Source organism: Salvelinus namaycush, chromosome 21 (assembly GCF_016432855.1).
Source record: "Salvelinus namaycush isolate Seneca chromosome 21, SaNama_1.0, whole genome shotgun sequence".
In the NCBI taxonomy this organism is placed as follows: domain Eukaryota; kingdom Metazoa; phylum Chordata; class Actinopteri; order Salmoniformes; family Salmonidae; genus Salvelinus; species Salvelinus namaycush.
Genome location: NC_052327.1, coordinates 45,793,925 through 45,814,877, shown reverse-complemented (window position 1 = coordinate 45,814,877; position 20,953 = coordinate 45,793,925). Strand labels below are relative to the sequence as shown.

At 46.0% G+C, this 20,953-nt stretch overlaps 1 protein-coding gene across 1 annotated transcript in view; it reads right to left on the bottom strand.

Moving 5' to 3' along the window:
* Nucleotides 1-19,644, bottom strand: part of LOC120066419 (protein MTSS 2-like) — a 40,603-nt gene extending 20,959 nt beyond the window's left edge. Inside the window, exons 1-3 of the mRNA XM_039017780.1 lie at nucleotides 19,055-19,644; nucleotides 12,965-13,026; nucleotides 12,431-12,504 (exon numbers count right to left, since the gene is read on the bottom strand). Of these exons, the coding sequence (XP_038873708.1) occupies nucleotides 12,431-12,504; nucleotides 12,965-13,026; nucleotides 19,055-19,123 (205 nt within the window). The 5' untranslated portion in view covers nucleotides 19,124-19,644. The remainder of the gene's footprint in view (nucleotides 1-12,430; nucleotides 12,505-12,964; nucleotides 13,027-19,054) is intronic.
* Between the last annotated feature and the right edge of the window lie 1,309 nt (nucleotides 19,645-20,953).

The following is a 20,953-nucleotide window of genomic DNA, read 5'->3' as shown; positions in this document are numbered from 1 at the left end:
TCTAGGGGTATGTAGGTTTATGGTGGCCTGAATTGATTCCCAATCAGAGACAGCTGTTTCTCGTTGTCTCTGATTGGGGAGCCTATTTAGGTTGCCATTTTCCATGTTGGTTTTGTGGGTAGTTGTTTTAGGTTTTGTGTTGCTGCACCTTACAGGACTGTTTAGTTTTTGTTTCACTCTCTTTGTTATTTTCTTTAGTGTTTCTTTTCTAATAAAAATAACATGAACACTTGCCACGCTGCACTTTGGTCCGATGACTACTCTTCACCCTTAGACGATCGTTACAATGACGCTGCCACCCCCGGTGCTTCACGGTTGGGATGGTGTTCTTCGGCTTGCAAGCCTCCCCCTTTTTCCTCCTAACATAACGATGGTCATTATAGCCAAACAGTTCTATTTTTGTTATCAGACCAGAGGACATTTCTCCAAAAAGTATGCTCTGTGTCCCCATGTGCAGTTGCAAACCGTAGTCTGGCTTTTTATGGCAGTTTTAGAGCAGTGGCTTCTTCCTTGCTGAGCGGCCTCATGGGTTATGTCGATATAGGACTCGTTTTACTGTGGATATAGATACATTGTACCGGTTTCCTCCATCATCTTCACAAGGTCCTTTGCTGTTGTTCTGGGACTGATTTGCACTTTTTGCACCACTTTTTGTTCATCTCTAGGAGACAGACTGCATCTCCTTCCTGAGCGGTATGACGGCTGCATGGTCCCATGGTGTTTATACTTGCATACTATTGTTTGTACAGATGAATGTGGTACCTTCAGGCATTTGGAAATTGCTCCCAAGGATGAACCAGACTTGTGAGGTCTTGACTGATTTCTTTTGATTTTCCCATTATGTCAAGCAAAGAGGCACTGAGTTTGAAGGTAGGCCTTGAAATACATCCACAGGTACACCTCCAATTGACTCAAATTATGTCAATTAGCCAATCAGAAGCTTCTAAAGCCATGACATAATTTTCTGGAATTTTCCAAGCTGTTTAAAGGCACAGTCAACTTAGTGTATGTAAAGTTTTGACCCACTGGAATTGTGATACAGTGAATTATAAGTGAAATAATCTGTCTGTAAACAATTGTTGGAAAAATGACTTAGGACATCTACTTTGTGCATGACACAACAGACTTGCCAAAACTATAGTTTGTTCTCAAGAAATTTGTGGAGTGGTTGAAAAATGAGTTTCAATGACTCCAACCTAAGTGTATGTAAACTTCCAACTTCAACTGTATATATATATATATATATATATATATATATATATATATATATATACACACAACCACAGGGCTGTAACCCAAACAAAGAGTGAGGTGTAAACCTCTAATAAATACACAGGACGAGACCCGTAATAACAATACACGGGACGAGACCCGTAATAACAATACACGGAACGAGACCCGTAATAACAATACACGGGACAAGACCCGTAATAACAATACATGGGACGAGACCAGTAATAACAAGTGCACACTAACACGTTAACATGCAAGCCGATACAACAGAGCACAGGTACTCACAAGAACAACGGACATGGAACAATAATCAACAAGGACAATCGGGAACAGAGGGCACATATATACACATACTAATCAGGGGTGAGTAATGAGACAAGACAGTCCGGGGTTGGTGGTAATGATCCAGTTCAGTGACGCCTAGAAGGTCGGTGACGTAGACCTGCGGAGCTGGTGAAGAGAATGAGAAGCAGTACCGGGGGAATCTGTGACAGTCTCTAAGGTGCAGGGTCCATGGCAGGGTACTGGGCGGAGGCTGCCAGTGGTGACTATTTAACAGGCTGATGGCCTGGAGATAGCTGTTTTTCAATCTCTCGGTCTCAGCTTTGATGCACCTGTACTGTATCCACCTTAGATGGTAGCATGGGGTGAACAGGTCGTGGCTTGGGTGGCTGAGATTCTTGATGGTCTTCCTGGCCTTCCTGTGATACCGGGTGCTGTAGATGTCCTGGAGGGCAGGTAGTATGCCCCCGGTTATGCGTTGGGCTGAGTGCACCAACCTCTGGAGAGCCCTGCGGTTGCGGATGGCCCAGTTGCCGCTAGCTAAAACCACTTAAGTGTTTTTCAGTGTGCTGACTGATATGTTCTTCCTGTGTCAGACATCAATATGTTTATAGAGGCTGTTCAGCGGTAGCTAAAGAACAGAACTTTCTTATTGTTATGCTCCCAGGAATGTCTGCCCCTTGAAGCAAGCACCAGTTAGCCTGGAGCTAGCCTCGTGCTAGGCCCATCTCCCGGCTAGCTGAAGAGGTTCATCAGCCACTTCTTGGGCGACAATACCTATTTTGCCAATTGGCCTGGACCCCTTTAACTGCCGACACGGAGCCCCGCAGATCCATCACGACTGGTCTGCCGACATAATCTGCCCGAGGGGGTTTCAACAGGCTCCTCTGTCGCGACGTCCCCTGAAGGCCCATCTGCTAGCCGCGGCCCGCTACCTGTCTAGAGCATATCGGACAGGTTTTTCTTTCTCTCTACCACATCTCCGGATTCCTACCGCAAGCTCTGAACCTTTACATCGGATCATCGCAGCTAGCTAGCTGCTTTCCGAGTGGCTACTCCTGGCTAACATCTCTGTCCCGAAGGCAAGCACCAGTTAGCCTGGAGCTAGCCCCGAGCTAGGCTCAACTCCCAGCTAGCTGAAGAGGTCCATCAGCCAATTTCTTGGGCTACAATACCTATTTTGCCAATTGGCCTGGACCCTTTTACTGCCTACACGGAGCCCCGCCGATCCATCACGACTGGTCTGCCGACGTAACTGTCCAAGGGGGTTTGACTCTTCCATCGCGACGTCCCCCTAAGGCCCTTCTGCTAGACCCGGCCCACTAGCTGTCTGAATCGCCGTGTCTCCAGCTCGCCTAGCTACTCACTGAACCGTATGATCACTCGGCTATGCATGCCTCTCCCTAATGTCATTATGCCTTGTCCATGGCTGTTCTGGTTGGTGACTGTCTTATTTCACTGTAGAGCCTCCCGCCCTGATCAATAGGACTTAGCTAGCCCTTTTGTTCTACCTCCCACACATGCGGTGATCTCACCTGGTTTAAATGGTGTCTCTAGAGACAAAACCTCTCTTATCGTCATTCAATGCCTAGGTTTACCTCTACTGTATTCACATCCTACCATACCCTTGTCTGTACATTATGCCTTAAATCTATTCTTCCGCGCCCAGAAACCTGCTCCTTTTACTCTCTGTTCCGAACGCACTAGACGACCAGTTCTTATAGCCTTTAGCCATACCCTTGTCCTATTCCTCCTCTGTTCCTCTGGTGATGTAGAGGTTAACCCAGGCCCTGCAGCACCTAGCTCCACTTCCATTCCCCAGGAACTCTCATTTGTTGACTTCTGTAACCGTAAAAGCCTTGGTTTCATGCATGTTAACATTAGAAGCCTCCTCCCTAAGTTTGTTTTATTCACTGCTTTAGCACACTCTGCCAACCCAGATGTCCTAGCCGTGTCTGAATCCTGGCTTAGGAAGGCCACCAAAAATCCAGAAATTTCCATCCCTAAGTATAAAATGTTCCGACAAGTTGCAATCTACTGCAGAGATAGCCTGCAGAGTTCTTTCATACTATCCAGGTCTATGCCCAAACAAGTCGAGCTTCTACTTTTAAAAATTCACCTTTCCAGAAACAAGTCTCTCACCGTTGTTACAGACCACCTTCAGCCCCCAGCTGTGCCCTGGACACCATATGTGAATTGATTGCCCCCCATCTATCTTCAGAGCTCGTACTATTAGGTGACCTAAACTGGGACATGCTTAACACCCCGGCCGTCCTACAATCTAAGCTAGATGCCCTCAATCTCACACAAATTATCAAGGAACCTACCAGGTACAACCCTAAATCCGTAACCATGGGCACCCTCTTAGATATCATCCTGACCAACTTGCCCTTTAAATACACCTCTGCTGTCTTCAACCAGGATCTCAGTGATCATTGCGTCATTGCCTGCTTGCGTAATGGGTCCGCGGTCAAACGACCACCCCTCATCACTGTCAAACGCTCCCTAAAACACTTCAGCAAGCAGGCCTTTCTAATCGACCTGGCCCAGGTATCCTGGAAGGATATTGACCTCATCCCGTCAGTAGAGAAGGCCTGGTTGCTCTTTAAAAGTGCTTTCCTCTCCATCTTAAATAAGCATGCCCAATTCAAAAAATGTTGAACTAAGAACAGATATAGCCCTTGGTTCACCCCAGACTTGACTGCCCTTGACCAGCACAAAAACATCCTGTGGCGTTATGCATTAGCATCAGATAGCCCCCGCGATATGCAACTTTTCAGGGAAGTCAGGAACCAATATACTCAGTCAGTTAGGAAAGCTAAGGCTAGCTTTTTCAAACAGAAATGTGCATCCTGTAGCACTAATTCCAAAAAGTTTGGGGACACTAAAGTCCATGGAGAATAAGAGCACCCACCTCCCAGCTGCCCACTGCACTGAGGATGGGAAACTGTCACCACCGATAAATATATGATAATTTCAATAAACATTTTTCTAAGGCTGGCCATGCTTTACACCTAGCTACCCCTACCCCGGCCAACATCTCAGCACCCCCTGTAGCAAGCCTCCCCAGCTTCTCCTTCACCCAAATCCAGACAGCTCATGTTCTGAAAGAGCTAAAAAATCTGGATCCCTACAAATGATCTAGGCTAGACAATCTGGACCATCTCTTTCTAAATTTATCAGCCGAAATTGTTGCAACCCCTATTACTAGCCTGTTCAACCTCTCTTTTGTATCGTCTGAGATTCCCAAAGATTGGAAAGCTGCCACGGTCATCCCCCTCTTCAAAGGGGGAGACACTCTAGACTCCTGTTATAGACCTATATACATCCTGCCCTGCCTTTCTAAAATCTTCGAAAGTAAAGTTAACAAACAGATCCCCAACCATTTCGAATCCCACCGTACCTTCTCCACTATGCAATCTGGTTTCCAAGCTGGTCATGGGTGCACCTCAGCCACGCTCAAGGTCCTAAACGATATCATAACCGCCATTGATAAAAGACAGTACTGTGCAGCCGTCTTCATCGACCTGGCCAAGGCTTTCAGCTCTGTCAATCACCGCACTCTTATAGGCAGATTCAATATCCTTGGTTTCTCAAATGACTGCCTCGTCTGGTTCACCAACTACTTTGCAGACAGAGTTCAGTGTGTCAAATCGGAGGGCCTGTTGTCCAGACCTCTGGCAGTCTATGGGGGTGCCACAGGGTTCAATTCTCGGGCCGACTCTTTTCTCTGTATATATCAATGATGTCGCTCTTGCTGCTGATAATTCTCTGATCCACCAAATCACTGAAGCTGGAGTCTTATATCTCCCTTTCTAACTTTAAGCATCAGCTGTCAGAGCAGCTTACCGATCACTGTACACAGCCAATCTGTAAATAACACACCCAACTACCTCACCCCTATATTATTACTGACCCTCTTGCTCTTTTGCACCCCAGTATCTCTACTTGCACATCATCATCTGCACATATATCACTCCAGTATTAATGCTAAGTTGTAATTATTTTGCCTCTATGGCCTATTTATTGCCTACCTCCCTACTCTTCTACATTTGCACACACTGTACATAGATGTTTCTATTGTGTCATTGACTGTACCTTTGTTTATGTGTAACTCTGTTGTTTGATTTGTGTCACAATGCTTTGCTTTATCTTGGCCAGGTCGCAGTTGTAAATCAGAACTTTTTCTCAACTGGCCTACCTGGTTAAATAAAGGTGAAGGAAAAAAAAGTAAGAAATAGGAATCTTATCCAGCTAGTTAGCTATGGAAATATCTTAGTGCTAAAGATAACAGTTTCTTCCAGCACAAACTCCAAAGGATTACGTTGTTACACCTCACGTTGACACCTTTGCCAAGCAGTGACCGCTGACGATAATCAGACTGATTTGAACACAAGCTCTTCCCTTTACCCACTCTCACCCCTTTTTTAAGAGGTTCAGAGAGCAAGCTGGCAGAGACACAGCAGAGGCCATTGAATAGATGAAAGAAGAGGGGGATGGGGAGAAGGAGAAGATAAAAGAGGCAATAGACTGAGGATGGGCTGACGAGTGATGGGATAAGGGGACAACGGAACTGGTCCACTGCAGATGCAGCCATGGATGCCAGGTTTCTCAATGTATGTGTGTGTGTGCACGTGCGTCTATCTATCCATCTGTCTGCCTGCCAGCCTGTCTGTCTGTGTGAGACTCAGGCCACCTTATGGCACAGGTTATGGCACATAAGTTATTAACAGACAATACAGTTTCACAACCAGATTCCACAACCTCCAGTGTGGTGTGGACTATGCAGTCAATACCACCCTCTGGACTGTATTAGGATGATGGACAGGAGGAGGAAGAGGAGGAGGTAGAGATATTTACTGCTGAAGGAGCTTCCTGCCTTGGGACATAAGTGTTGCTAAAAATAATCCTGTCTGTGTCTGTCTCTCTTTTCTCCAGATGTGCTTTTCATCAGGGAGCTACGCAGGAGAAAAACACCACGTTTTACGAGACAGAGGAAGATAGAGAGAGAGAAGGAAAGAAAAAGAAAGAAAATAAGAGAATGAAAAAGAGACAAAAGAGAGAAAGAGACAGAAAGAGAGAGGGAGACAGAGGAGATGTATAGGCCTACTCCCCAGACTGTTTTTCCAGAGCACGGAGCGTTGCCATAGAGCTGACCGTCAGGGACACCCTGACCTATGGGAGTGATGCTGGAGGGACCCACCACAGTCTACAGTCACTGGATCACAATCAGATGCGATCCACCACAGTGTGTATAATATTATAGACTCTCATTGTTTTCCATAATGTTTCTGAGAAACTGATGTCTGTCTTATGTATCGTTCTAGTTGACCATTAAAAGGTTCCTCACTCTAGTCTCGAACAACAAGTAGCCTTCCAGTCCCACTCTCTGTGCTCCATCCATGTGCCCCTCCTCCACCGTCTTGTTTTCAAGGTCCATTTCACTGTGAGCAGATTGGGTAATACTGTAGATTTCACCCATGAAGATATTTCTGCCTCCACCTCTTAAAATGATTATTTGGGATTTTGGCAATGAAGCCCTTTATCTACTTCCCCAGAGTCAGATTAACTCGTGGATACATGCCATTTTTATGTCTCGGCATGCAGTTTGAAGGAAGATGCTAACAAGCTTAAGCGCAATTGCTAACTAGCGTTAGCGCAATGACTGGAAGTCTATGGTAACCAGTGGAGGCTGGTGGGAGGAGCTATAGGAGGACAGGCTCATTGTAATGGCTGAAATTAAATAAGTGGTATCAAACATATGGAAACCATGTCTGACTCCGTTCCATTAATTCCATTCCAGCCATTCCTGTCCTCCTATAGCTCCTCCCACCAGCCTCTTCTGATGGCAACAGTAAGTCAGATCATTCTGAAACCTGGATGAAGAAACATTGTCCAACACACACTTCAACATCCTTGTCTGAAGTCCTAACCAACCCATCCAAAACTAAACCCCTTCACTGAAGACACACACACAGTAGGACCTCAAGCATAAACCGAGTCAAACAGCAAAGAGTCATCATGACGTCATGCCAGCTGTTACCATAGATTCTCCAATCATTGCGCTAACGCTAGTTTGCAAAACTACCTCTAACTTCCTTCATACTGGACGCAGAGACATAGAAATGGTATCCACAAGTCCATCTGACTCTGGGGAAGTAGATACATTGTTCTTGTCAAAATCCCAAAGTATCCCTTTAAGGGATCCCAATGGGATCTCCAAAGAGTCCTGCTAAACCGGTTGAGAAACACGCTCTTAACTCCATGATCCAAGCCGTATCTTTATTCCTTCACTCACTCCCTTCCCTCATTGCCTTAGTTTGCATTATTTTCTGTCCCTCTCTCTCTCCCTTTTGTTTTCCCTCTCCTGCTATCCCTTGCTCCCCTCCACCCGGTCCTTACAAGATAAAGCTGAACACAGTGTTCTCCTCAACTCGCATGTTTGTCTTCTTTGCTCGGTATTCGCCTGCAGAGTGTTCCTTACACAGAGCCAAGATAGACTTTTTTTCTTCTCCTTCTATAGTATTATTCTCCCCTTCCCTCCGTTCCTCCCATTCTCTGTAGTAATAATAATAATTGGAATCGTTCATTTCGGGGTTTAGGAGGCGACCGCAGGTTAGCACAGGCCTCTGAAAGCACATGGGAACTCAGAGCCACCACAGCCATGACAGACCGGCAGGCGGACACAGACGGACGGACAGACCGCTGTAACGATGGTGTTCATTCAAGACTCAAGAGCAATACAATATAATCAGTAGGAATAGCATGCCATGGTGAAGAGCATCACGCAACAACCATGTATTCAACAACAAATACCCTGCACACAATGTCCACATCTAAATAATCCGGTCCCATACATATTCGAGTCTACACATGTATCATATAACATAGCCTAAACACAACACAGATTGTATCTAGGCTATATACAGTACATTCCTAGCCTGGTCCCAGATCTGTTTGTGCTGTCTGGCCAACAATGACCATAGGAGTTGACAAGACAGCACGAACAGATCTGGAACCAGGCTAGTACACACTCCTACATCCACATCCTACATCTCCCCAAATAAAACTAGACTCATATCCCCATATCACAAGGGCCCACTGTTTTTTTTAACAATAGCTCCACTGCTATTATGGTAAAGCTGACAGTAATCTTCAGGTTGTCCAGATGACGGGCAAGGATATCTGTGCCATCTGCCAACCCAGAGAAGCACAGCAGCCAAGCAGGATTACTGCCTCACTGACACACTGATCTACTAGGAGAGAGAGAGAACAAGAGAGAGAGAGAAAGAGAGAAGGGAGGGAGCATATGCTGATCTGCGCATATTGATTGACTAGACAATTGTGTATGTGAATTAATCTGAAAAGAGTATCTGTGAGTGTGTGTTAGATCTAGCACACAGTACACTTAGCTTTAGTACTGTGTATATGAACACGCACATCCCATGACAGTGATCAGCAGACTGTAGTGTGTACGTTAAAGCTATGGGATCTGCTTCTGTTAATCTGAAGAGAGGAAACCCACTCTGTTATGTGTGTTGGAGATATAAGAGGATTAACTGTACGCCCCTCCCTCCCTCCAGAGAGCTTTGGAAATTCCAACCCATCCACCCCCATTCACTGTCTGTCACTAACTTCCCCATTCTCCCTCACTCACCCATATATGGAGAACTCACCTTCTCTCATCCAAATATGGGGGAATTGGGGACCTATAGTAACTCACTTTCTCCCAAATGTGAATGCCTCGCTCACCTTGATCAAAATATGGAGGACTAACTCACCCACTCTAAAATCCAGGCTAACTTTACTTACCCATACTAACCCCTGTACACAGAGGTATATCCTATCAACTCATCAGGCAGTAAGTCAGATCATTCTGAAACCTGGATGAAGAAACATTGTCCAACACACACTTCAACATCCTTGTCTGAAGTCCTAACCAACCCATCCAAAACTAAACCCCTTCACTGAAGACACACACACAGTAGGACCTCAAGCATAAACCGAGTCAAACAGCAAAAAGAGTGAGGAAACATCTTACATTAACAGCCTTCTTTAATACATTCAGAAAATAGACTTTGTGGTTATGAAGGACCTTATTGAAGGCAGATGCTAGGCTGAGTTAGGTCCCGTGTGGCTCAGTTGGTAGAGCATGGCGCTTGCAACGCCAGGGTTGTGGGTTCATTCCCCACGGGGGGACCAGGATGAATATGTATGAACTTTCCAATTTGTAAGTCGCTCTGGATAAGAGCGTCTGCTAAATGACTTAAATGTAAATGTAAATGAGTTAGCTCAGCCCACTGATGACATGGACTTGGACACAGAAACATCAGGCTTACACACCACTGGCAGACACATGGCAACGTGCTTGGCGTTCGACCACCCCATCTGCTTCACAAACACAGACAGTGGCGTCATCAATGTGCACAAAGTTTCAAAACATGGCACCCGGCTGGGAGCCCAGACTTGAACCCAGACCAAGCTGGAGAAAGAAGAGAGAAAGACAGAGAGATAGATGGAGAGAAAGGAGAGAGTTGGGTGGAGATACATAGAGAGAGAGACAGAGAAAGACAGAGAGAGACACAGAGAAAGACAGAGGGAGAGAGAGTTAGGTGGAGATACATAGAGAGAGAGACAAAGAAAGACAGAGAGAGATAGAGGGAGAGCTAGGTGGAGATACATTGTGAGAGAGACAGAGAAAGAGAAAGAAAGAAGGAGAGAGAGAGATGCAGGAGACTTTTCCTGTCAGTGATTATGGTGATATAAATAGACTGTTTCCCAATAATACCCAGTGTCCATTTCCAAGCAGTACTTCATCTCCTCATGCTTTGCTTTCCTTTCATTCCCTCTCTCAACTTGTGGGTGGGAGACCAGTGACAGGTGGGTGTTTGGTTGAGTGCAGAATGAGAGGCAGAAGACAGGATGAGTAAATGGAGTGAGAGAATACTGTAAGTGTGTGAGATGGGTAGTGAGTTAAAGGGGTTATGGGGTGAGTGTGTTGGAGCTAGATTAGAGGAGAAGAACGTGGTGAAATCTCCAGCTGTGCCAGCAGCTGTGGTCCATCCCCTGATGCTGAGAGGGATTTAGGCCTGATGGCCAACACTACATACCACAGAGCAGATCCCTGTGGCGCAATAATCCCTAGACAGACACACACAGAGACACACAAACACACAGACGAATAAACACACACACACACAGACTAACACTTTCTATCTTTCATACTCTCTTTCTTTCTGTCTCTCTCGCTCTCTACAACACTGTTATAACATTATCTTCCTGACTTGAACCAGCAATTTAAACACTTGTAGAGAACCCTGAGAACCCGGTAGTACCGTCAACTGGGGGAGGTGAAATGACCCAAACCACTACCCAGCCTGCAGTGAGAGTTCAAGAGTCTTTGTTCTCCAGCACCAGCCGGTTAAAATAAATATCGACATTCCTCCTTCCAAATGAATGGCTGCAGTTATGAAGTCCGCTGACTGGCACTGAGCACAAAAGGGCTCCCAGAGGACAAATGGAATTGGTTCACTGACATATTGCTAATGATCCAGAAACAAACATTCAAAACCTCCATCTACTTTACATAGACACAGGCATCAGTGGGATGCTGTGTGTCTTCCGTTAGACCGGAGTTCAAATACTATTTGAAATAGTTTCAAATATTTTATCTGGGCTTGATTGAGCTTGCCTGGCATTGTTCTTTAATCTTTAGTTTTATAACATCTCGCTCCATACTGTTTGTATATGCCACATTCGGATGTTGCTGCCATGGATTCCATGATGTCTGTCTAATCCTACAGATAATGTCACTGGAAGAGGGATTGGAGTGTGAGTTGGCACATGAGTGATAGAGATTGTAATCATGTCCTATCTGTAAGCGTTTAAAGTAATTAGTCTCTCTCTCTCTCTCTCTCTCTCTCTGAATAATTGCCCTGGCACAGTCAGAACATTACTAGCGAGAACAGGTTCAGGTTGCCAGGATCCAGCCCCTCTGAGAGCTCGCCTGCTGTGAGGATGACAGATATACTGGGACTTTTTATGTGTGGGCCATTGGCCAGCCTCATCACACCTTGCGGCCCATTGTTACAGCACCTAAGCTCACTTTAGGTTTAGTGATGCAGCCTCATCAGTGTTGGAGACATATGTTTTGTTATTAGCTGGTGTATCCCTATTCATGGTAACACTATATTTACTATATAGTCCATCTGTAGATGCTCAGCAAACTATCATTAAGGGTGTGTGTGTGTGTGTGTGTGTGTGTGTGTGTGTGTGTGTGTGTGTGTGTGTGTGTGTGTGTGTGTGTGTGTGTGTGTGTGTGTGTGTGTGTGTGTGTGTGTGTGAGTGAATGCAGGCATGTATGCATCTGTGTGTGTATAGATTTTTCACCTAAATACTGCTTTCGATGATCAACCGGGTGGAGAATTGTATTAATCATTGCTCTACAGAGGATCTGTCTGCCGCTCCATACAGTGACCAAGCAGATCACAACACAACCTCATCACCAGCCCTACATACAATAAGCTCAGCTTGATCAGTTTAGTGGGCTGTTTCCATGTAGATTCACCCAGCATGATTCTTCATATTGGAGAATGGACTCTGTATATAAGCCCTATTCAAATACTCTTGAAATGTATCCTTCCTACAATCATGTCATGATAGATCACTGATTGATTATCTCAAGCAAGGGAGGAAGGAACACTTCATAGAGCAAAGAGCTTACATACTGCAGAGAGCAGACACAGTGTGCTTCCCAAAAGTCTGAAGTGGCTTCTCCCTCTTCTTATTTTATTCATTCAGTGTGAAAGAACTAGACAAGTGAAAGCAAAAGCACATAGGAATCAATTAACTTGCACTTTTTTTTTTTTACTGTTTAATAGTCCCTTAGTCACTCATCTTGCTATTTTCTCCTTACCTCTTGAGTTGGTCGCCATGTCTGCCACCTTCTGAAAGGCATCTAGAAATGTCACTATTGCCAGAACTGTAGTCCTACAAGTACACAGAAGGACACAGCAGTCAGTATTCAACCTCAACAGCGACTAGAAACTATGAATAGACCAGAATGTCAACACTGGACAGTTAGAGTAGCCAGTCTACTGAGCAGGTTCACATTTATTGGGATTCATTTTGTCCTGGAGACAGAGCTGTGCAAAGTATATTGTGAATATGTATGAAAACAAAATTAGCTTAGTGGTCTTAATTTAACGTTAGGGTTAGGCATAAGGTTAGCAGTGTGGTTCAGGCTAGGGTTCAGGTTAGGGTTCAGGTTAGGTTTAAAATCAGATGTTATGACTTTGTGGCTGTGCCAGCTAGTGACTACCCTGCAGAGCTGCCTCCAGTACATATGTCATCCCACTAAATGCCAACTTGCATCTATTGAAGGTGGGATGGATAGGACATGATAGTCAGTCTCAGACATACTGTAGATAGTAAAGAATCAAGGTCTCACCTGAGTTGGGAGTGTAGTTTAGTGGCCTTGGCACTGAAGTCTTCCCACACTGGATATGAACTCTGGATGAAAGAGGAATCAAATGTTAGTTAAAACCTTTGGCACCACACACACACACACATCATGTGTTGTTCCAGTGGACCAGCACTTTGGAACACCTTCTGTGCTCAGCCTTCTCATATGACTCAGAACAACATAATACATCACCATCCAATCAAGCTTGTATATTCTCTCTTACCTAACCATGCTGAAAATACAGTTGACTCACTGTTGACTCACTGCAGGGCAAAGCTGGGGTGTGTGGGAGGGAGGGGGGAATATGAGAGGGCAGGTAGTGTGCCTGCTCTATAAGGAATCATGTTGGATCAGAATTCCCTGAGGACACGCAGCCAGCCTCCTTCCAGCCCTGAGCCCCAGCAGCAGCCTGCCTCCCTCCATGCCTGGACCCCAGCAGCAGCCTGCCTCCCTCCAGCCCTGAGCCCCAGCAGCAGCCTGCCTCCTTCCAGCCCTGAGCCCCAGCAGCAGCCTGCCTCCTTCCAGCCCTGAGCCCCAGCAGCAGCCTGCCTCCTTCCAGCCCTGAGCCCCAGCAGCAGCCTGCCTCCTTCCAGCCCTGAGCCCCAGCAGCAGCCTGCCTCCTTCCAGCCCTGAGCCCCAGCAGCAGCCTGCCTCCTTCCAGCCCTGAGCCCCAGAAGCAGCCTGCCTCCTTCCAGCCCTGAGCCCCAGCAGCAGCCTGCCTCCTTCCAGCCCTGAGCCCCAGCAGCAGCCTGCCTCCTTCCAGCCCTGAGCCCCAGCAGCAGCCTGCCTCCTTCCAGCCCTGAGCCCCAGCAGCAGCCTGCCTCCTTCCAGCCCTGAGCCCCAGCAGCAGCCTGCCTCCCTCCAGCCCTGAGCCCCAGCAGCAGCCTGCCTCCTTCCAGCCCTGAGCCCCAGCAGCAGCCTGCCTCCTTCCAGCCCTGAGCCCCAGCAGCAGCCTGCCTCCTTCCAGCCCTGAGCCCCAGCAGCAGCCTGCCTCCTTCCAGCCCTGAGCCCCAGCAGCAGCCTGCCTCCTTCCAGCCCTGAGCCCCAGCAGCAGCCTGCCTCCTTCCAGCCCTGAGCCCCAGCAGCAGCCTGCCTCCTTCCAGCCCTGAGCCCCAGCAGCAGCCTGCCTCCTTCCAGCCCTGAGCCCCAGCAGCAGCCTGCCTCCTTCCAGCCCTGAGCCCCAGCAGCAGCCTGCCTCCTTCCAGCCCTGAGCCCCAGCAGCAGCCTGCCTCCTTCCAGCCCTGAGCCCCAGAAGCAGCCTGCCTCCTTCCAGCCCTGAGCCCCAGCAGCAGCCTGCCTCCTTCCAGCCCTGAGCCCCAGCAGCAGCCTGCCTCCTTCCAGCCCTGAGCCCCAGCAGCAGCCTGCCTCCTTCCAGCCCTGAGCCCCAGCAGCAGCCTGCCTCCTTCCAGCCCTGAGCCCCAGCAGCAGCCTGCCTCCTTCCAGCCCTGAGCCCCAGCAGCAGCCTGCCTCCTTCCAGCCCTGAGCCCCAGCAGCAGCCTGCCTCCTTCCAGCCCTGAGCCCCAGCAGCAGCCTGCCTCCTTCCAGCCCTGAGCCCCAGCAGCAGCCTGCCTCCTTCCAGCCCTGAGCCCCAGCAGCAGCCTGCCTCCCTCCATGCCTGGGCCCCAGCAGCAGCCTGCACTCTTAGAAAAACATTTGCTATCTAGAACCTAAAAGGGTTCTTCAGCTGTCCCCATAGGATAACCCTTTGTTAGAACCCTTTTGGGTTCTACATGGAACTCAAAAGGCTTCTACCTAGAACCAAAAACTGTTCTACCTGGAACCCAAAAGGGTTCTCCTATGGGGACAACCGAAGAACCCTTTTTTCTAAGAGTGTGCTTCCCTTCAGGCCCCAGCAGCAGCCTGCCTCCCTCCCGGCCCCAGCAGCAGCCTGCCTCCCTCCCGGCCCCAGTAGCAGCCTGCCTCCCTCCCTCCAGGCCCCAACCAAAACACAAAACACGCTTAGGATCGGAGCCCAGCCTGAGCCTTATAGAGCCCAGGGAGAGGGACACAGGCTGTCTATATACATATTCACCAGCTTCTCTTGCAGCGAAGTGAAAAGACTGCAGAGAAAGGGGAAAATAGGCAAAAGAAACATCCCAGATCATTCACTCAACTCCTATTTCTCTCGTCATCATATCCAAGAAGAGATCATTCCCTGTTTTCAAGATATCTTTCTATGAGAAAATGAACTCCTCACAAAGTGATCAAGTTTCACTATTAAGACTATCACATTCACGATTAAAATGTTTTTCCCATGCTTCGCCATTCTCCGTCTGTCTTCACTGGACTGCAACAGGTGGCTAATTAGCTTTTCAGCCCTAGGCATGCTGACAATGGCAGGAGGAGGCTGAGACAGGACAGCTGAGGGTGCAGGGTGAAAGCAGGGTTAAGATATCAATGCAGTGCATTGAAGAAAGATGCACACACACACACAAACACAGCTCCCCAAATCCAGGCAGATCCTTCCTTCCTCAGTTAATGAATTCATCTGAAGGGAGCAGAGCAGGCTGTTATACAACTGCATCAGGTGCTAGCGGCTTGTCTGTGTCATGTTGCACTGTTGGATATAGGGGAGTCAGTGATACACTGGCAGAGTTAGCTCTCAACAGGCTGTGACACTGACAGTGTGTACCTAGCCTACACCAGGTTCAGCCATACGGCTAATTCTGTCCTTGACTGGCCCGGGAGGAAGTCAAGCACTATGCACCAGGGTAGTATTCATTAGGCACCAAACGGTAGAAAACTGAATAAAACAGGGAGGAACTACTTGGACTTGTTCAATAAGAAACGCTAATTTACATTATCCGTTGCAAAACACTTGATGTTTTCCATTGCATGCCCTAGTGAATACGAGCCAGATGAGCTGACTGCTGAGTAAGGTTTTCTGTATCTGGACCATTGATTCCAGCTGATTATCAATAGGTCCCTTTCTCTAAATGTTGTCTTTCTCCCGTAGACACAATGACAAAAGAATAATGTATGAAATGCTGATATTTAGTGCTGATCTCATTGAGCATCTTACAGTGCTTGGCAAACTACGCCCCATAAATAGATGGTATGGCCATGGCCAATTAGCCACTGTGAGTAGATGATCAATATCAGGGATCAGAGTAGGAGTGCTGATATAGGGAACATTTAGCCTTTTAGATTATAATGAATGGACCAGGGGGGCCCTGATCCTAGATCAGCACACCTACTCAGAGATGTACATTTTATCAATAGACACACATAATACTGTGTACCTGATGACATGACCTTACTTAACCTAGTAAGTAATTGAGTTCAAATTCGACTTTATAATTTCAGGTTTGGATCCCAGCCTGAGCCTCTTATAGAGGCAGAGAAGCCTAGAGAGAGGAAGGACATAAATTATTCTATATATACTTACACATTTTTTATATACAGTGGGGCAAAAAATAATTTAGTCAGCCACCAATTGTGCAAGTTCTCCCACTTAAAAAGATGAGAGAGGCCTGTAATTTTCATCATAGGTACACTTCAACTATGACAGACAAAATGAGAAAAAAAAATCCAGAAAATCACATTGTAGGATTTTTTATTTTTTAACCTACAAACAAGCAAGATTTCTGGCTCTCACAGACCTGTAACTTCTTCTTTAAGAGGCTCCTCTGTCCTCCACGCGTTACCTGTATTAATGGCACCTGTTTGAACTTGTTATCAGTATAAAAGACACCTGTCCACAACCTCACAGTCACACTCCAAACTCCACTATGGCCAAGACCAAAGAGCTGTCAAGGGACACCAGAAACAAAATTGTAGACCTGCACCAGGCTGGGAAGACTGAATCTGCAATAGGTAAACAGCTTGGTTTGAAGAAATAAACTGTGGGAGCAATTATTAGGAAATGGAAGACATACAAGACCACTGATAATCTCCCTCGATCTGGGGCTCCACGCAAGATCTCACCCCGTGGGGTCAAAATGATCACAAGAACGGTGAGCAAAAATCCCAGAACCACACGGGGGGACCTAGTGAATGACCTGCAGAGAGCTGGGACCAAAGTAACAAAGCCTACCATCAGTAACACACTACGCCGCCAGGGACTCAAATCCTGCAGTGCCAGACGTGTCCCCCTGCTTAAGCCAGTACATGTCCAGGCCCGTCTGAAGTTTGCTAGAGAGCATTTGGATGATCCAGAAGAAGATTGGGAGAATGTCATATGGTCAGATGAAACCAAAATATAACTTTTTGGTAAAAACTCAACTCGTCGTGTTTGGAGGACAAAGAATGCTGAGTTGCATCCAAAGAACACCATACCTACTGTGAAGCATGGGGGTGGAAACATCATGCTTTGGGGCTGTTTTTCTGCAAAGGGACCAGGACGACTGATCCGTGTAAAAGGAAAGAATGAATGGGGCCATGTATCGTGAGATTTTGAGTGAAAACCTCCTTCCATCAGCAAGGGCATTGAAGATGAAACGTGGCTGGGTCTTTCAGCATGACAATGATCCCAAACACACCGCCCGGGCAACGAAGGAGTGGCTTCGTAAGAAGCATTTCAAGGTCCTGGAGTGGCCTAGCCAGTCTCCAGATCTCAACCCCATAGAAAATCTTTGGAGGGAGTTGAAAGTCCGTGTTGCCCAGCAACAGCCCCAAAACATCACTGCTCTAGAGGAGATCTGCATGGAGGAATGGGCCAAAATACCAGCAACAGTGTGTGAAAACCTTGTGAAGACTTACAGAAAACGTTTGACCTCTGTCATTGCCAACAAAGGGTATATAACAAAGTATTGAGAAACTTTTGTTATTGACCAAATACTTATTTTCCACCATAATTTGCAAATAAATTCATTAAAAATCCTACAATGTGATTTTCTGGATTTTTTTTTCTCATTTTGTCTGTCATAGTTGAAGTGTACCTATGATGAACATTACAGGCCTCTCTCATCTTTTTAAGTGGGAGAACTTGCACAATTGGTGGCTGACTAAATTATTTTTTGCCCCACTGTAAGGTTTATAACTAGGACCAATACTTGTTCCTGGTCAGATCATGTGACACTTTCTATATTTATATAGTTTATAACTGGGGCCCAGAGTTGTTCCTGGTCAGATTGTGTGGTCAAGAAAAACTCATAGTCCTATTTATGGCCAATCCTTGTACTCCATATTACCATGCCTGTTCACACTTTCCATCTGTTGTACAACAGACCAAACTAGGCCACTGCTCGACCTATGTGAACTTGTCCTGCTTGACCTGAATAGGCTCCCCTCCCCTCCCTGTATCTAATTATAAAGAGAGACATCATAATATTTGGTGGTGGACACTGCATTGTGACCATAATCTTGCGAGCCAGACCATGGTCAACATGGATCACGGCCTAGTGGCCAAGGTGGCCATTTCATTTGACACAATGTCTTTGTCAAAGAGCTGCTTTCCTGGATGAGAAGGGGTCGCCAAATTGGATCAATTAACCCCTCTCCATTATTGGCCTGATGTTAGACACTGGAAAATGTGTAGGCACACACACACACACAAAACTAAAAACATGTTATGGGTTATGTGATCAGTGTGTTGTTATGTCCCTGTCACAGCAGTTGTTTGTCATGTTTTGTTATGATTAGGTTAGGGAGCTGCCATATATCCAATAAGACATCCACAATTACAGTTGTTTGTTGTAACAATTACTGATTTAGCAGTGGATCAGTTGGAACACTGTCTAATCTATTCAGTCATTACTCTGATATTCAGTTGACTTCCTTTTAAAGTATGTTTAATTCTTGAAAAGTACAGGCTAAGTCATATTTTCAATGGAACAATTGTATAACAAATTTTGCACAACAAATTCTGTAGCCTATAACCTACAAATATTAACTCAAACTATCAACAGCTTGATTATATTCAAAGACATGTTGGTCGTCATCAGAACAGCTGCTCCCCTACAAATCTGCACACTCTAGGCAAATAACATAAAGGAAAAATATTTATCACAATTTATTCTTTCTCATAGCCAGTGTGGGGGTACGGAATATGAGAGGAAACAATGGCAGTAAATTGAGTCAGATTATCCATGCAATAGGTCGGAAAAAACTGTCGACTTCATCGAGCTCTGGTACCTTCATGTCGTTGACGATAGCTTGGAATAATCCACCCAACGCTCCACACTCCTTTTCCACTGACTCCATTATCACAGTCGTCTTCTAACGATGACTGAATGCGAGAAAATAAATGTCCATACGCGCTAAATATTCACACATCAGATATCACGATATTTTAATAAACTCTTCGTTGTCCTTCACTCTCCAAGCCAGTCGCGGAGGATGCGAAACTCCCGGCTAGAGGGCAGACAAAAATAAATCTGCTACTCTATGGCACCGGGCTGACGCACGGCGGTTGCTCTCTCTGCTCGGACGCGAGTGATGGAGAGGCAAAATCCTCGTTCCGATTCCCACCAGTCTACAAACTGCGAAAAGAAGAGCAGGGTGAGTTTGGGTCAACGTCTATTTTCATTTTCGGTTGATAATCACGGGCAAATGTAGGGTACCACGACAGGCAGTCGGTCACAGCTCTGAATGTGGGGCACGCTCTCTTGTAGAGGAACAGATGTCTTGAAGCTGGGGTTCAGTGATTCGATCCATGGGAATTGAAGGGGGGCGGTCTTTTTTTTGTCACATGAAGCGTGGAGGGAGGGACACCTCCTATCCAAACAAAAGTGAATCTGTCTTCTCATTCAAGGATACTCTGAAGAGCAAAATAAAGGATATCCTCAGCTTTCAGCATGCACGAGCATGTTCATCATATACTGTATCAGTCTGGAGTTATTGTTACAAGCAATACAATGTAGCCTATAATACACAGTAACAATGAATCAACACTGACTACACCATGCATGCACATATGCATAGTGTGTTATTTCAAGCAAATATGTTATTTCAAGTTAAAGGAACCTCAACCTCTTTAGGCTATAAATAAATACTTTTTGTTGGCCTTTTGACTCTTAAATATGCCAATTTTACTGGGGGGGGAATAAAAAACGGAAAGATGCTTATTAAATTGAACATAGTTTAAGCAAAACATTTTTGGGAATTTTGCAGCAAAAAAGACAAACAGGTGAAATCATTTTTCACAGTTTCTTCTCCCTCAAGGAAAGTACAACAACTTTCTATTTCACTACGGTATATCATCGGCTGAATAAATAATATGCCTATGTATGCACACTGTATCCCCCACAGTGCATATACAGTACCAGTCAAAAGTTTACACACACCCACTCATTCAAGGTTTTTTCTTTATTTGTACTATTTTCTACATTGTAGAATAATAGTGAAGACATCACAGCTATAAAATAACACATATATCATGTAGTAACCAAAAAAGTGTTTAACAAATCAAAATATATGTTATATTTAAGATTCTTCAAAGTATCTACCCTTTGCCTTGATGACAGCTTTGCACACTCTTGGCATTCTCATTACCAGCTTTACCTGAAATGCTTTTCCAACAGTTTTGAAGGTGTTCCCACATATGCTGAGCACTTGTTGGCTGCTTTTACTTCACTCTGCGGTCCAACTCATCCCAAACCATCTCAATTGGGTTGAAGTTGGGTGATTGTGGAGGCCTGGTCATCTGATGAAGAATCCCAACACTCTCCTTCTTGGTCAAGTAGCCCTTACACAACCTGGAGGTGTGTTGAGTCATTGTCCTGTTGAAAAACAAATGATAGTGGGACTAAGAGCAAACCAGATGTGATGGTGTGGCGTATTGCTGCAGACACCATTCTGTATACATCTGGCCCTTCTTTGGACACTGTGTTAACTAACCTCCAAATGAGCTTCAATGCCATACAACACTCCTTTCATGGCCTCCAACTGCTCTTAAACACTAGTAAAACCAAATGCATGCTTTTCAACCATTCGCTGCCCGCGCCCGCACCCGCCCGCCCGACTAGCATCACTACTCTGGACGGTTCTGACTTAGAATATGTGGACAACTACAAATACCTAGGTGTCTGGCTA